Here is a 17,247-nt window from a genome sequence, read left to right as displayed (position 1 = left end):
AATGAAGGCTCTGGGGAGACCTTATTGCAGCCTTCCAGTACTTAAAGGGGCCTTCTAAGAAAGATGGGGACAGACTTTTTGGCAGGGCTTGTAGTGATGGGAAAAGGGGCAATGGTTTTAAACTAAAAGAGGGCAGATTTAGACTAGATAGAAGGAAGACATTTTTCACAATGACTGGTCATGCTCTATGTCAATGATAGGGGGAAGGACTTGCAGACCTTTGGGTCCAGAGCCCTGACATCTAGATTCAAGATGTTTGCTCTTCCAAAGAGCTCAGCTTGCTTTACAGAGCACACTTCAGTTGGCTAATCTCAGTTCTGGTAACGAGGACTTCATCTTGTCATTTGAATAAGTTGTTTTTGCTGTCACTGAAGAGGGTACTGAATTATCCTCGCAGTACCACATTTCAGCTTTTTTTCCATACGTTAGTTTGACTGAGTAGGTGACATCCTGCAGAAAAAGGAGATCTCATTTCTTAACAGAGATTAGAACAACTTATTGCTGCCTCTGGGACTGTGAGCTCATCTTTGAGTTGGCCTTACTAATTAGCAATATAAACTCCTGCTTCCCTTATGAGATTGGTTCGCAACTGGATTTTGACAGAAGCTCTGAGGGTCACGTAAAGAATGTTCTGAGGGACTCCTCGGGATGATAAATTAAAGCAAAGCTACTAAAATACAGTGCAATTCCTATTGTGAAACACTTAGTGTGAGATATTGCTTGCTGTGAAATATCTTTTGAAGTGCCTGTTTTCATGCTCTTTATTTCACCACCTATTTTTAAAACAAATTTTATTCTTAACACAAACATTTTTCCCATAGTCTCTTTGAATTTATGTTAGCGGGGTTGCACAGCACAGAGCACACCACCACCACTATTGCAGCATCTCTGGCAATTTATGTTAACCATATTCTGAGACAGCTTCACAGCCACCTGAGGCCACTTCATATTATGCAGTCCGAGACTTCTTGTGTTAACAGATTTAGCCCTGTCCAGAGATTTTTCAAGCTCACCTGCATTGCTGTGAGGAGAATGACCACCCCAATTCCCTGACAGCATTTAGTCCCAGAGTAATTTCCAGTGGAGATATTTTGCCTGCTTCCTTTGTTACAGAACCACAGCATCATTAAAAAGGAAGGGCTAATGCAAGTGTGTAACATCATTGCCACTTGTAAATTGTTTCATTAGCAGCCTGGGTGTATTCTTTAAACCCTGGAGTCTCAGATCATGATGTTTCCAGCTCTCACCATTGTAACAGATAATCACAAGATGTTTAAAAAAACCCGAAATATTTTTAATTTTAAACTGATCTGACTTTAAAAAGACAATATTGCGATTCTGAGTCCTACCACACAACTGGTAATATTTTGTATTTGGCACACCAGTTATTGTAAAGATGGTCTTGTCTTGTTTTCACCAAATAGGCAGCACAAACCAAACCAAGACAAGCTTAACCTTCTCGCTATTTAACAGCAGTTATATGTCCCCAAGTACTCTTTAATGATCTCTTTCAACCCCAAACTCAAATTTGTGGGTCTGGGGCAGCTGAAGACTATCAGAGCACCCATTGTAGCCTTTTGAGTCAGGGGATCTGGCAGCAGTGAGCAAGGGGAAGGAAACTCTGCCTCACCAACTGAAAAGTCACACCTGTGACTAAGGAGGTTTTTCCAGCCCTGCTGCTGCCATGGAAGAGAAACAGGAGAGGCACAGCCAGAATGTAAATGTATATGATACAGATTGTACTTTTGGCACCGCTATTCCTTTAGGATCCCATGTAGGTCTGTAGAAGAAAATCACCATGCCTGGGTTATACAGAAGTCTTTTAAGCATCAGCCTCAGTAGTAAAGTTTGGTCTGTAAAAAAAGGAATGTAAAATATTCCTGTGATTATTTTTGTCAGTGGATTATCACCACTAGAGGTGCTCCAAGCAGACAGAAAGATCCACACACAAAAAAAGAAAAGAAAGAAAAAAAAAAAGGAAAAAAATCTGCCTTAGATAGTTCAGTTGATGTTCTGAAGGAAAGGATCTGGTAAGACCTACAGCCATGGTCGGAAAGAAACTGGCTGATCTTCAGGACTTCCTGACGTGGTTTGCCTTCAAGAGGGTACAAAGCAGGCAAGAGAAAACCATCATGTTTCAGCAAAAACAAGTTGTATTACATACACTCAGTGCAGGTGTAATGATTTGATACTTACAGAGAGCATTTTCAGCTTCACGTTAAATCAAACCACAAGGAAAATGCTGTCCATGTAACAACCATGAGAGCAGACAAGGCTTCGCCTTTTCAGATTTATCTGCAGAATGCTTTATGTTGACTGGAGAAGCATTAACATTTGTAAGAGAGAAAACACCAATGTTCAAAGAAGAAGAATGGGAGTCAGGGTGCCTGTGTTATCTTCCCGGTTAAAGTCTACTATTAGATTTGTGGGATAACCAGAGCACTTGAGGACTGTTTAACCATTTGTAGTATATGCATATATGTTATTTACATGTACACACATATATGTGTGTATATATATAAAATAATATAAAAATATAGTATATCTATATTATATATGTATATGTGAATTTCAATATTAAAATTATTTATCTATAGGCATATATAAATGCAATAGTAAAAATAGTTTCAACCATTTCCTAGAACTGCAGGACTCGGTATTTGAAAGCTGCTTTAGCTCTAGGTTTTCCTTCTGGGAATTAGAAAGCTTGTTATTATTTAGGTACTTCTACCACATCCTTTCTTGGAGATGCAGGTAAGAACTCTCTTTGCATGGCACTACAGGAGATGTCTCAGAGGCAGCCCAGAGCAACACAGGTAATTTCTTGATTTGTCAAGTGCTCGTCCCCTTCTCTGCCTGCCCTCAGCTTGCCTCCTCATTGACTCCGGCCATGCACAATCCTACATCTATTTTTCCACTGTTGCATTAAACCCACAAATAACTTCAGACATGAGAAGTCCTGCTTGCTCTGAATCTTTTGCCCACGGAGACACCCTGAAGAGGAAGTACCTGTGGCCTTGGTGATGGCAAAGGAACCTTCAGATACTTAGGTAGATGTATCTTCTGAGTTGATTTGGCCCAAAATTGTACAAGGCAGTATTTTTGTACATGACAAATCACTTGGGAGCCCTTTCCAGGTCTCAGGGATATGATGTGGATTTTCCCCCCTCTGCAAACCTGGAAATTGCTATCTAGGTTTTCACCCCTATTGTTAGCATGATACATTTCCCAGTTAACCCTGAAACCTATGAGAGGTTTCACTGTTGGCTAAAGTTTGTGCTTGCAAGGATACAAAATGACAACTAACTTTTCAGGCTCCCTCCAGCAGTGGAGACTCCAGCTATGACACCTATGAGTTTCTCCCTCTACACAACATTTATACGTTGTTGGCGCAAAAACTGCTGGCCCCTCAAACACTGAAAATGAGAAACAAATGGAAGGGAATATAAGAAACACAAATGTTATTTAGGCAATTGTCTCAAATATGGAGGTTTTAATGATAATTCTAAATAATTAGCAAAATGTTGAGAAAATGGATTAAAAAGGGCTGGACTCAAAAAAAAAATTGGATCCATCATGAAATAAAGTTCATGGAAACTGTGTGTGTTTTATTACAAAATACTCTCTGACGTGAAAATGAAGAATCTGAATCAGAAATTCAGATGCTTGGAGCTTCATTGTAAAAACCTCAGCAGGCCCCATAGGGTCCCACATTCACTGAGGGGACAGTTGTCAATGCAGGAAATATAGGCAAGTGGAGACCATGTGATGGAGAGTGCCATTGGATCCTGGAGAGCAAAGACACCAAACAGCCAGAAAAGTTAAAACATCCTCAAGTGGCATTCTTTGACAAAGGAAAAGAAAGAGGATAGTGAAAGACTTTGCTAGATGAGAAAACAAATTGTTCTTCTTAATTCCAGATAATGTTTGAGGATTCAACCTGTAGAAAAGATAAAATAAAGTGTGGACAACCTGAAAGAAACAAAGCTCTGTGAGAGGAAAAAAGACCAAATTCCTCCCCCCTCCCCAAACCCCGAACCCAAAAAGCAAACCAAAAACAAACACACAAAGCAATTTTTCTAACTGGTGAGACAATAAAATCATTTTGCTTTGACCTTTTCCTCACCACTCAGACACAATAGCAATAGCTGCTATATATAAACCTTAGATGCTCTTCATCTGTGCTCAACCAAAGGATATTTACTTTAATTCCGAAAGGCTAGTGGTAAAAGGAGTTGCGGGATATTTTATTTACAGAGTGATAAATTAACCTATAGATTGCTTCTCTAAGGGTAGCTCTAGGAATGACTAGGATGCAGAGGGATCCAGATGGACTTTTTGACCTCCTTTGTTAAAGCTCGCTCCATGGTATTTGCTGGGCTTTTTTGAAAATAAAACGTTGGAGGACACAAAGCTTTATTCTCACATTTTAGTCTTCAGGCTTGAGAAGCTTCTGCATTTATGCCCTAGCAGTGTTTGCCTCCAGTAAATCTGAAGTATGCTGGACAGCTGTGGAAGGAAGGGGAAAAACAAAAAAGCCTTGCGTCTGAAACATTTGTGTTTGTGTGCATCCTACCCTGTACAGCTGGTCTGACTCAGCTCTGAGAAGATGCTGTGCAGCTGTTTCTCTGGAGCAATACCTGTGGGCAAACACAGCAGCAGAGTCCAACGTCTATGTACATCTTCCTGATCTCCAGAGTTCATTTTGTCCCTACTCTGTCATCTTTAATCATGAAGCGTTAGGCTTTTTCTTACTGGATATTCATGTGCATATGTTTAGAACTTACAGGGCCAATCGACCATTGTTCCTGTTTTCTTATTGAAGTCTGTCTTGAAAGTCAGAGCCCAGGGACTTGCCACAAGCCCAAATCCCATCTTTTCAAAACTGATTACTTCTTTGCTGGGACACTGTTTACTTTACTGCAATTGTCTAAGACGGGGTTCGGCTGGTGCAAACTGACTTCATCTCTTCTGTGAAGCTGAGGCAGGATTTAGCCTGTGTACTGTACAGCTCTGGCAAGTCAAGGCTGATGAGATGCACCCCTCTGGGTCAACTCTGCTGCTGCCTAGAGAAAGCGGCCCCAAGTCCAAAGTGGCAGTAGCAGCTTGAAGAAGCTCAGAGAAGGAGGCTCTAAAGACTAAACCATCTCATTCCAGCTCTGCTGAGCTCATCCAGCTGGAAAGGCAGGGAAGAAAGCAAAACAAAACAAAATAAGCATGCATTCCCATCTGAAGATGGGACCACTAGGCAGCTAGGCACTGACATACCATGCAAATGGAAATAATTAAGCACTAGAAGAGAATAATGGAGATATCAGTGGAAATATCGAAGGATTTTTTTGAGGAAAAATGAATGAATCTCCAGTGTCCTGAGAGATTTCCTTTTCCGAGGTAAAGCAACAAACCCCACAGAATAAATGGGGATAACCCTAAGGTAGAGTAGGAAAATGGTGAAATATTTCTCATGCTGGAAGGTTTCAAAATGTGTAAAGTAATCAATTTTAAAATGGTTCAAGTGTGAAAAAAAAAGCCTTATGGCAACCGAATATTGAGAGGAAGAGCAGCAGAACCCAATTGGCTCCATGGCAGTAGGAGACAGCAGTGATCCCTCTTCATATGGCTCAGAAAAAAGTGGAAAGAAATGACCGAATCATTAGGATTCCAGTGGGCCATGCAGCAATCTCAAATGGCACTGATCTCCCAAGGTTTTACCCACATGATGTTGTCCACTGCTTGGAAGGAGTAAATCCAGTGGCTGTGCAAAGTTGTGCATCTTTCACACATGTGTGTGCACACATAGAGTCTGTTAATACAAACTTTTAGACATATTGTGAATTCCAGAGCTTTTTATGAAGACTCATATCAAAAGGGAAGTAGAGATGAAGCATCATAGGAAGGTCATTGCTGTGCGTGAGTGGAGAAGAGCGGCTGGGAACTCTGTTTGCCAGGCACAGCCGCAGAAATTCTCTGCCTATCACACATGGCAAGGTGAGAGACAAATAATATAAGCTCCTTTCGCCTTTCCAAAGAACCTTGTGATTGCTTTTTGAGCTAGATTATTCTACAGTCTTTGTACTTGTAAGGATTGCTTTTCTAATGAGGCAAGAAAGGTCAAATGAAATTAATAGCCAAGATAACACTTATCAGTCTGATATAAATAAAGCAGCTTATAACACTTGCAATATGCCATAATCTGCAAGAGATAAAGGAGTCTAAAGTCAAAGGAGGGTTCAAAAGGAAGCTGATATTGGGAATATCTACACTCTAAATTCTCTTTTTAAGCAGATGACCGGGCCACAGTTGCTGTTTGCAGTTGTCGCTGCTGAAGCCAGTGTTGTCGCTGAAGCTTAGAGTAAGGACATCACTCACCCGGCACAGCCCAGCCTCTCCCATTCAGTGGCCTACATGTGATCCCACAAGCCTGTGCGCATGTCTTCATGCAACGGGGACCACATTTTAACCCTGTAAGTGAAACCACAGTGCCAGCAAACACTGGATAAGAGGTACACTGCAAAGCTCTCCCTTGCCTGCTTTCCTGTTTCTCCCAGGACCCTGCTGCGCCTTAACCCTGGAGACAGCTACATCACTACTTGTTTGCCTTTCTAACTCTCCAGACACCTAGATTCTTGTTTGTGTATCGTCTCCCAAAATGTCAAAGCAGCTCCTACCTTTATGTGTTTGTGACCCCAAAATAAATTTACTAGTTCTGCCTATATTCCCTTGGGAACCTCTTTCAGCAAGGTAGGAAAGTGTAAGATCATGTGTGTAGTAAGATATATGCCACACACACAGACACACAGCCCCCAAAGCCTCTTGAGAGGTGCCTCTGGAGCTTCTCTACAAAGAAGCTGAAGGCTCGAGTGTTGGGTTGGCGGTTGGACTTCGTGATCCTAGAGGTCTTTTCCAACCTTAATGATTCTATGAGAATCATTAGATCTAAGAGCTGAACCTCTGTGAGAGGCGAGTTTCAGACACAGATCTGCTCTCAGCTCTTCCTGATGATTAGATGCTATCCCAGGTGATGGGCTTTCATATGAATCATTTTCAGGATTCTAATTTCCTCCATGAATGCCAGATGTGTCTTAGGAACTGGAATTCACATTCCAAGCAAGGAGCCAGACAACTAGAAATGTAATTGCTACAGGACCTGATTTCCACTGCTCAAATTCCTCATGGGAGTTTGGTCTTACAAGCCATGCTTTAGTGAAAGGACTCCAAAGTGCCAGTGTCATTTTTGCAAAACCTTAGCTCTCCACTAGTCCTATGAGTTTTAAAACCATTTAGCAAAATCAGTGATGCACAGGTACCAGCATAACTTCTGCTTTAATTGGTTTAGCTTTTTTCCATACAGATATTAAATCTCTTTCACAATCACCTCTTTTCACTGACAAATATTTTTCCACAGTAAATAATTCATTCTCAGCTGCACACACTTCCAGACTTCTCTTAAACGTGTTCTATTGGCTGGATGGGTTTTTTCCCTTATATTTCAGCCCTGATCTTTAGGATCATTAAACATTTCCAGTGACCACATGATGCCTTTTTTTTTTTAACGGATAATTTATTTGCAACAGTAGTGTGAGATACAGTAGAATACAAGTGGGAACCAGATAATCATGTATTATTTTTATAGTGTATATTTCAGTAGATTATTCCAAATGTTACATATGGCAATTTTAAGTCCTATAACATTAGTTCTGAGATCATGGTGACTAAGCATTTCAACAATAAGCACTCTTGTGCAAAAATCATGTACATAGTTTGCTTTACCTCATTTGTCCTAAATTACAGGCTGCATCAGTATGACTTAGATCATGTGAGTGGGTAACAAATAGCTCAGTCTATATTTGCAGCTTGTCTATTTAGTAAGTCCTTGTAAAACTCAGATACACACAGGTTGATTTCAGATACAAAAAATTGTGCATGGTGTGTTTTCACCTCTCACCTTGGAAAGAAAGGTTCATGACGTAAATTCTCACATATTTTATTTAGATTAAAAATATTGGATGGTATAATATCCTGTATGTGTTACACAGACTGCAGATAAAATGTTGCAGAGGACAGAAGCCACTGCTCTGCCACCAAGCACTAGAAAGGCGTAAATTTGAAGGCCATCTAGCTTTCTAAGCAGATACTGTGGCAATTTTTAATAATCATAAAAACCCACATTTTGAAAAGCTTATATGTAAATACATGTGACAAGTCTAAACACTGCATGAGATGACTCTTGCTCCTGCTTCCACTGAATGAATGAAAGATACAGCTCCCAAATGTCTCCCCAGGAGAAGTGTAATGATGACAACTCAAATTCTGCAGGGTTTCTTTTTTTTTTTTTTTTTTTTTCTCCTGAGAATAGTTAGAATTTGGCTGATAAACTGCTCAGAATTCATGCAACCCGAAATGTATTTGTGTGCCTCAGGGCAACCACCCTTAGCTTCCATCCTTTCTTTTCTGAAATCCGGTATTTTGAATGTGTTTGTTAAAGTGCAAATATGGCGTTGGAAACAATTGTGCCATCATGGAGGAGTAAGAGACTCATCCATGGTTTTTTTAGGACCCCAGAATGATGAAATGCCTGGCAGACTTCCTGTGACATCCATCTACCATCACAAATGAAAGACATTTACCGTTTACCACCCCAACCACGAAATACTTTAGGAGGACACCACGTTATGTTATGAGGTGCAATTTAAGAGCTGAGGCCTTTAGAACATCAATCTCAAACAGTATTAAAGTATATATTTAAAAATCATATTAAGGCAGAAGGATTTCCAATCCATGAAAAGGTCATGCTAGTCTATCATTTAAGCAAATGTGACTATGGTAGAGTGATGATACCACTGCAAAACAACTTAGAGAAGCACACATCCCCGCAGGTCAAAGCTAAATCAAGTCTTAAGGGATGCTGAAGAGTGATGTTCCCTTACATGGATGGTGATCCCTTGTAGTGGAGCAGAACTGGCTGTGATGACAGCCACTTGTAAGGATTTACTTTAGGATGGGTCATAAAACTCAAGTCGAAAGAACTCCTTCCAGAATTAAGTATCTTGCTGAAAGACTCTGATTTTGGAAAAAACACAGTGAAGTGCAAGAGAGAAGCCATGAGGCCCCAAAACAGCTCAGGATCGCTTCCACTGTAGTCAGTGACAAACTCTTGCATGAGTCTCATTCTGTGGGAGCAGGAGCAGACCTACTCTATCTTGCTTTCCTACTAATGTCCAATGGCATGGCAACATCTTTTACTGTCTAGTGGTTTCTTTATTTTAGCTTCCCTTCTTTCCCCTCATCTTTTCAGGTGCCTCAGTATCTTACCTCCCATGCTCTCTTTGAGCAATGAGTTCTCCTAGGACTGGTTCTGAGCGTTTGCCACACTTCATTAATAGAAAGTGTTGCAAGGAAAAAAATCCACCTAACCGAGGTGGCTGGTGCTACGCTCATGTTACGCTCACCTTGGCAGCAGAATCAGGCTGGCTGAGGAAAATCAAACCATTTGTGTAAAGGACCCTTAAGCTTTAAAACAAATCACAGCTTCTTATTTAAATAACACAGTACCATGCAGAATCCACAAATTAAGAGGTTCTAAGGAGTGCCTTTAAATACAAAAACGCAAACCTTTGCTTAAAAATCCACCAGTGCTGTGTATTACTCTTTACCTGTTTAAGCCATGCAAAAGGTTTAATCAAAGTGTCCCTTTAACAAATACAGCATTTGAAGAAAAATAAAGCAAGCCAGAACAAATGCCTAGACAAAAAAACACCCGCAAGTTTTGATCTTTCTCATTGAATCTATTTAGCATGGTATTTACCCATCTGAGCAGAGGTATGCAGGGGTCTAAACACCACACCTGTGTTGCCTTTCCCCAGGAGACTTAGTCCTTGCTCTGGGAGGGAGCTTTTATCTGCGATTTGACATTGTCCCTTGCAGGTCCCTACCCATGCTCAAAGCCCTTGAACCGTGATGCTGTCACTGTGTCGGGGCACGGCTGAGGACAAATATCAGCTGTTTTACCTGACCCAACAGGCAGCTGCTGCTGTGATGTGATGGGGAGCGTGCCCGGCGGGAGGGCCAACGTGTTGCTGGGTCACCCAAGGAAGCCCTGTCCTGCGCCTGTGTGTTCTACACGCTGCGCCGGGGTGGAATAAAGGAGAGATCACGGCCCAACTGCAAGTGCATGAAGGAGTCACGAATCTCATGCTCGGTGCAGGGAGCTCGTGCCACGCTAACAGGGTTTAAGATAAGAAAAGTGTGAAACTAGGAAAATGAGTATGGCAGGACATGCTGGGATTATACAGCACTGCAAGTTGGGAGAGTAGTGTTACCCTTGGATCACAGTGCACAGATCTGAGGGTAGCGGTGGTTTATTATCTCGTTAGAAACGTCTAATTCCCTGTAATAAAGATTGCCTTTAGAGTATGTCAACGAACAGACAGGGCTATTACACCCACAGTCAGGTCTAATGCTTTTTTTCCCCTCTTATTGCTAAATAGGCAGGAATAGCTTTTCAATTTCAAAATAAAAACTATACAATTACAGCAATAATACCATGTTCCTGACTGCTCTGCAGCTGCATATTGTAAAACTCAAAGCCACTGATCAGAAACAAAAGCAGTAAGTCAGTAGCAGCTTTACAGAAATGTTCTGCTGGGGTGATTACATCTGTCAAAATACTTTTGTAAGGGAAAGACTGATTATGGAACATATTTCATGCCCCTTTCCCCCTAAAAAACCCTGCAAGTGCTTGCATCTTTTCCTAACAACAGATAAAGAAACCTTTGCCAGAGGTGTAATTAAGACTATACTGGAACAAGCACGGGTCATGTTCAAATAGTGAGGCATCAGTTACAACAAAAAGCCAGAAGCAGTCATATTTTCATCATCCGTTATAAAAAAATATTTCCCAATCAATGTTTCAAGACAGTTAAAAGTTAAAAACTCTCTACATTACTAATAAATTAAAAACCCCATATCTCCAACCATCTTGTAAGAAAGTAGGTAAGTAATTCAAACCTTTAGTTTACATAAATTGGCACAGAAATATGTATTTGAACAAGTGCACTGAAAACAGATATGCCTTCTTTTCTTCTGATATCTCTTATTTGAGTTATTAAGTAACAGGAAAGCCTTTTTTATTCTTTGCATGACCTTGAGAGTCTGCTAACACTAAATGGTCAATAGTCAACCCCCAGGAGAATGTTTCACTAGATAGACGATGACAAGAGGGAGCATGAAGTACAGTCAAATGCTTTGCAGCCTTATTACAGTAGGCTTCGAGATTCAATTTGAGCGTATGTACTCTCAGGAAGGGATGAAGGTAATATAGTTATACTGCAAATCACATGAGTGAAATCTGATGGGTTGATAGAATTTTATTTTTTTTAAACGCATTAAATTATCATTTTTTCAGAGGTAGTTTGCAAGGCAATAGTGATGTACATGAGTGAAAACAATACTCCTCTGCTTGACTATGGATAAAACTCTTAAATACTGTTGGTGCTGTCCCTGAACCTCTCAGAGAAAGCTTAACGGATAGGCTGTTCTAATCTGAGCTGACAACAGCCAATTAAGTGTCAGAAGAACAATCTGATAAGTAGGTCTTCATGTCTATAGGCATTTCCTGATAAGTCTTAACTGTCAATATGAATGTTAAACATCTCTATTTTTACCTCATTATTGACTGATTTATTAAAGGAGAATGCTTTAATCTCTCTTTTTTTTTTTTTTTTTTTTTTTTTTACTTTGGGGTTGTTCCAGAAAGAAGGAAAGGAGAATACTAGGCACAACTCTTAATTTGGAATAATAGATGGGGAATCCTAATTATAGCAAAGTCCTAATCTTCCAACTGAGCAGGCGTATGGTTCGGTGACACTGCTACCATGCAGCTGCCCACACCATACCTTTTAAGAAATGGTAGATGCTCAGTCTAGAGGAGATCTGTTTCTTTAATAGGTGGAAGGATATCTGTGGACGTGCTAGCAGGCTGCTCTCTGCTTTCAGTGCTTCTTGCTAGTCATACAGAAGACAACACCTCACTGGATGGATCTCTTCCCTTCTTGTCCTCACCACGGTCGATATCAATCACATGAACTATGCCAGGCTTCAGGATCAGGTCATCGGTCTCTACATGGCTCCTGTTATCGTCCACCTCGACGTACTTCCCTTTGGACGGCTGGGTAGCCTTACTGAAGACATCTTTAAAACGGCGCTTGAGTTCAACGTCTGGGCAATAGACATATTCATAAAGAGCACCAGCAAGGACTGCTCCTATTATTGGTCCCACCCAATATACCTGCAAAAAGAGGTGGAAAAACGACAGACATTAGGCTCTAGAACAAATAAAGAAGCCAAGGTGCCAGACAAAATCATGTCACTATAGACTTCACCTCAAAAAGTTCCTGCAAAATGCCCTGGCCCAATTGTTAAAACCAACTCTCCAGAAATGCATGGTCGCATAGCTCCCCGGCTTTCATGAACCAGGATGAAATTTGCCATCATACCAGTTTATGAGGCAGAGAAGTGTAACTACCGTAGCTTTCAGAGATGGCGACCTGGAGCTCAGTAATTAAGTGACTGCTCTAAAATCAGATACGAAGTTGGTCAAAAGGCAGTGTCTTAGGCAGTTAATGGCATTAGTCCTAGGTAATTTTTTTTTTTCCTTTCTGCCTCCTCCCAGTCTCTCTCTCTCACATATATTTCAACCCTTCAGAAATACTCCCTAGTCACCTTGAATCCAGTCATCTAAATCACCTTGCATCCATGAGTGTGGCTCTTTCCTAAAAACTCCCTTCATGCCAGCATTTAGGGAATCACCAGGCAGTGGGCCCCACTAAGCAGAGAAGAGGGACCTATACTGACAAGTCAGTGAGGTACAGTTACTACTTCCCTGATGCATGAAAAAGATTTCAGTCTACAAGCCTGGTTACCAATGCTCTGGGGTAGACCAGCTGAGTGGCAGTGAAGCTATGGACACCTCCCATGGACAGACATGCAGACATCCTCCCTGGCTGCCCTACCTTCTCCTGTTAATAGAAAGCAGCTTTTTTCCCCCTCTTTATGGGAGATTTAACTTATTTTTTTAAAACTTTGTCCAATAAGACAGAAGTATAGGTTCTTCATCATCCTTATTTGGATCAACCATAGCTATAACATATCTTGAGAGAAAAAAGGCTACAGATCCTGGTGGAGTCATGTATGACTTGTCAAATACAGCTCTGTAGTCACATGCAAAATATAGCTGCTCTGGCATAGCTTTGCTTTTAAACTAGCAGGAGTAAGATGATTGAGAAGCAGGCCCTCATCTTCAAAGAGAAATAGTTTTTGTCAAGTTTTATCGATCCATCTTTTTGGAGATGGCCAAGAGGCCTTCTCTACACTTTCATCGCTTATTGCCAGCTGTAGACAACATACATGGACTGTTTGCAAGATGACACATAAAATAAACACCAATGTAGAACACTGATTTTCTTTCTGCATTTTCACCCAAGGTGACAATGAATTTTAAGGAAACAAAACTTTTCCTAGTGTATACACAAACAGCCCTACTTCAGTATTTCAGATGCACATTTCCAAAATAATCCAAATTTGGCTTCTGATCCTGCAGAAACCAACAGGCAATCAGCTACCTGATTATCTAATTTGAATAAGCAAATATAACAGAGATACACAACTTTGTAGGGTCCCTATCTATTTCAGCGTGACATGACATGCAGCAGTTCTGTAACATTAGTAGGTGCAGAAGCCCACGGGCTTCTGTCAATGGCATGCCAATGTCACTGCTCTGGAGGAGGAGAAAAGGCTGTCTTTCCAAGTGACCAGGACAGTAGCTAAGCTTCTCATACAAGTTTCTCCATGGTACATTTATTTATTGTTTATAGCTTTAGTTATAAATTACAGGCTCCCTCAGAATATGGATAATTAATCTTGTGAAAAACTATGGCATTTTTTTGTACGAACAAGCCTTTCACTGGTAACTGGGTAAATCTGCCTCAGTAGGATAACTCTTGGGAACAAAGTTACACATGGTGTCATATTTGCAGAATTGGCGCCTCAGGGCCTGAAGACAATGCTTTTTCTGTTATTAGCTGCAGTGGGAGCACTGTGGGCTTCATACTTTAAAAATCACAAAAATCCTTATATGCACTGTAATATGGAGCTCTTACAGTCAGCATTAAAAGTGCCCCTAGAAGTGCTTTCCCTGTCTTTCATTACACAGAATCACTAAGGTTGGAAAGGACCTTCAAGATCATCAAGTCCAACCATTAATCCAGCGCCACCATGTCCCCTAAACCATGTCCTGAAGCGCCACATCCACACGTTTTTTGAACACTTCCAGAGATGGCGACTCCACCACCTCCCTTCATTAGGTGAGGCTGAGCTGCAATCCATCTCTACCTTATAAAAAGTGAATTGGTTTTTAGTAAGTTTAATAGTGGGATGCTATGGAAAATGACCACATCATTCACAATCTGTTTACCAAATTGTTTCCTGCGCAAACACTCCTAGTTAAACTGACGCTTTCAAATTGAAGCAGGTAACATCTGGTCTGGTCTGCAAAGACCAGACTGCAACCCCTTCATCTCTCACTGCAGGCATTTGCCGAGGCAGGTTCTCCCCCAGAAACCAGATCACAGGGGATCCCTGCCCTCATTTTACACGCCTGCCCCAGTTTGCCGCAGAAGCAGGTGAAACGTGAAGCTGACAGAATTACTTCCATAACTTCCTCAGTGTTGGTCTCTGTGGGATGTACTGGGATAGATAACTTAAAAGCAAATGATGAAAAAATCCTGACAGCCCTTTGTCGCTATGGTGGAGAAAGCGTGAAAGCAGAGTTACCCATTGGTTTTCCCATCTCCCCATAATGACGGCAGGTCCGAATGATCGAGCAGGGTTCATACTGGCACCGGTGTAATTGATCTAAAGCAGAGACAAAATGTTACTAAACTCTTCAAGATAGTTTTTCAAATTTCTACTAGTGCTTGTACTATGGGGACACCCTGGTTTTGCATGGCTTCTAATCTTGACAGCAAGTATTGTCACTCTCCACAGTCTTATCACAAAATTAACAAAGTCATCACATAAACAGGCAGAAAACCTCTGATGCAACACCCCACCCAAGGGGACCCTCCTGCTACTCCAAAGGGTTTTGATGTGGATCCATTAAGAATATAGCTGCTCTAGAAGCTACAAAGGTCACCAAAGTTTCCCTTTACTTCTGAAGTAGTCATAAAGGGACAAGGGGTCTATTTTTTATACAGACACCATTAACTTACAGCAAATAAGTGTCCAACTGCAACAGAAAATCCAATTGCTAAAGCTACTGAACCAGTGACATCACTTCGTTTTGAATCACAGCTGGCAAAAATAGTAAAAACTAGCTGAAATGTAATTATCAACTCCACCAGGAGTCCATGGCCAGCGGAAAGATCCCTGTGTACCTGGAAAAGAGGAAAGAAACACCGGAGATGAAACAAAGGTGATTTTGCAAATGAGAAAGACACCATATACATTAATTGTATTTCAATGAAAGCTATTTCTAAATGGTACACCGTGAAAGACAACAATGAAATTTAGAGGTACAGATTCCCCCCTCACTTTCCTCCCCTTTTTTTTTTTTTAAATTTTGAGAGCTGTGGAAAATTATCGCTGGACTGAGAACAGAAGGCTTAACAGTAACATCCAAGAAGAACTTCAAAGTTAGACTGCAGAAGTATAGTTTATTTTTACACAGGGATTTGCAAATGCTGCACTTCCCCTTCACCACTTTTTTCTTGGGAGCACTGTAATTTACTATTCAATTATAAATTCATTAATTAGCCCTGACTTAATTAATTTAAATTTCAATTAAAAATTAAGCAGTGTGCAGCTCAAGTGCATTTTTAATAAGTCCTGCAACAGGGCTAACTGATGGCATTCCTTATTAGTTTAGAACAAAGCTGAAATCTAAGCCACAATCTATTTCAAAAGTATGTCATTCTAAACTGATGTTTTTTCAATCCCATCAAAATGGCATAGAATTAATTTCCCCCTCCCCAGCCCATATAAAAATGGCATTTCACGCATATATTATTTAAATTTTGTATGTAAATTAACATTACCTGCTGTCATCAGATTTGGAGAAGTTCTGTGAAAGAGAACTTCTATAAAAAGAACAGCTATAGATATTACGCAGCATAAACCCATCCTAAGGAGAGCTTTAAGCCCCGTCTAGATGTTGTAAATAAACCAGAAAGCTCCTAAAAATCTCTACTTGAGCTCTCTTTATTCTGTGTGACACTGATTGTATTTTCTTTGGCTCTACGCTAGTCTAACTCAAGAGTGGGAGGAGAAGCGATTACCGCAGTGACTCCCAGGCCTCCTACCACGCTTGGCGGTGTGACGAGATAAAGGATGCCTGCGCCCACGATGGCTCCCAGGCACTGGGCAAGAATGTAGAAGACTGACTTGGCGAGGCTGATCTTCTTCGTGCAAACCATTGCCACGGTCACAGCAGGGTTAATGTGGCCTCCACTGATGTGTCCAAAGCACTGCACCATGGTTGCAATGCTGAGTCCAAAGCAGAGGGAGATAAGGACCATGTCGACAGGCAGGGGCTTCTCTGCTCCACCCCAGTTGATTGTGGAACCAAGGCTGAGGAGGACAAAAATGAGCATGGCCAAAAATTCTGCCGAAACGGCCTTCCAGAAGGGCTGAGTCCAGACTCCTTTAAACGCCACCATGATGCTCTCACACTTACATAGATGTCCACACTTACTGAAAGGGAAAACAAAGCTTCATCAGAAGTCACCAAATAAACCTTATGCTCTCCTGTTAGGGGGTTGCTATCCAGCTGACTTTGGAGAGAAGGTGGCAATGCTGAGTATCCTTGGGCTGGGACAACCACAGACTGCACTCTCAGAGCAGACTGCCCTTAAAGCATGACCAGTGTTTGAGTGTCTGCAGGACACAAGGTGACTAATCAGCCCTTGCCATAAGCCTGTCTGTGTAGCTTCAGTTCACAAAAAGCAACCCCTGTATCTTTTGAAATAAGTGAGTAAGAAAATAAGTGCATTCTTCTACACTAGCTGATCTCTGCCTGACTTAGAGTCTGTAAAGCCCTACTGCTTCCAGTGGCCTGTTGACCATCATGCTCATTAAATCAGGAGGCATCCTCGTTTTCTAAGCAGATTTGTACTTTTCACAAAGCAGGTATGACAGTTCAATAAAAAGCAATATCTTAGTCAAACCCTAATAGTTTTGATAACAGTGTAGTGT

The 17,247-nt window shown here is 41.1% G+C and overlaps 1 protein-coding gene across 2 annotated transcripts; it reads right to left on the bottom strand.

The window, feature by feature from the left end:
• Window positions 1-11,220: 11,220 nt before the first annotated feature.
• Window positions 11,221-16,739, bottom strand: AQP4 (aquaporin 4). 2 transcript variants are annotated; one of them, XM_082014848.1, is made up of 4 exons: window positions 16,332-16,727; window positions 15,267-15,431; window positions 14,830-14,910; window positions 11,221-12,286 (listed from the first exon to the last, which is right to left on the bottom strand). In XM_082014848.1, exons 1-4 carry the CDS (start codon window positions 16,710-16,712, stop codon window positions 12,008-12,010), a joined length of 906 nt encoding a protein of 301 aa, XP_081870974.1. In that variant the 5' UTR covers window positions 16,713-16,727; the 3' UTR covers window positions 11,221-12,007. The 2 variants fall into 2 exon arrangements, with proteins under 2 accessions (XP_081870974.1, XP_081870975.1); XM_082014849.1 differs by lacking the exon at window positions 14,830-14,910 and having other exon boundaries at window positions 16,332-16,739.
• Window positions 16,740-17,247: the final 508 nt, after the last annotated feature.

The sequence above is a fragment of the Phaethon aethereus genome (genome assembly GCF_964289735.1).
Source record: "Phaethon aethereus genome assembly, chromosome: 2".
In the NCBI taxonomy this organism is placed as follows: domain Eukaryota; kingdom Metazoa; phylum Chordata; class Aves; order Phaethontiformes; family Phaethontidae; genus Phaethon; species Phaethon aethereus.
This window is presented reverse-complemented; position numbering and strand designations above follow the sequence as displayed.

What these genes read in the sequence shown, in the direction of transcription:
- AQP4 (XM_082014848.1), bottom strand. Translation starts at nt 16,712, where the DNA reads ATGGTGGCGTTTAAAGGAGTCTGGACTCAGCCCTTCTGGAAGGCCGTT. An exon ending in GAGGCCTGGGAGTCACTGCG is followed by an intron (nt 15,432 to 16,331) that starts GTAATCGCTTCT and finishes CCTCTTTTCCAG; the next exon opens with GTACACAGGGATCTTTCCGC. An exon ending in GGAGATGGGAAAACCAATGG is followed by an intron (nt 12,287 to 14,829) that starts GTAACTCTGCTT and finishes CTCTTTTTGCAG; the next exon opens with GTATATTGGGTGGGACCAAT.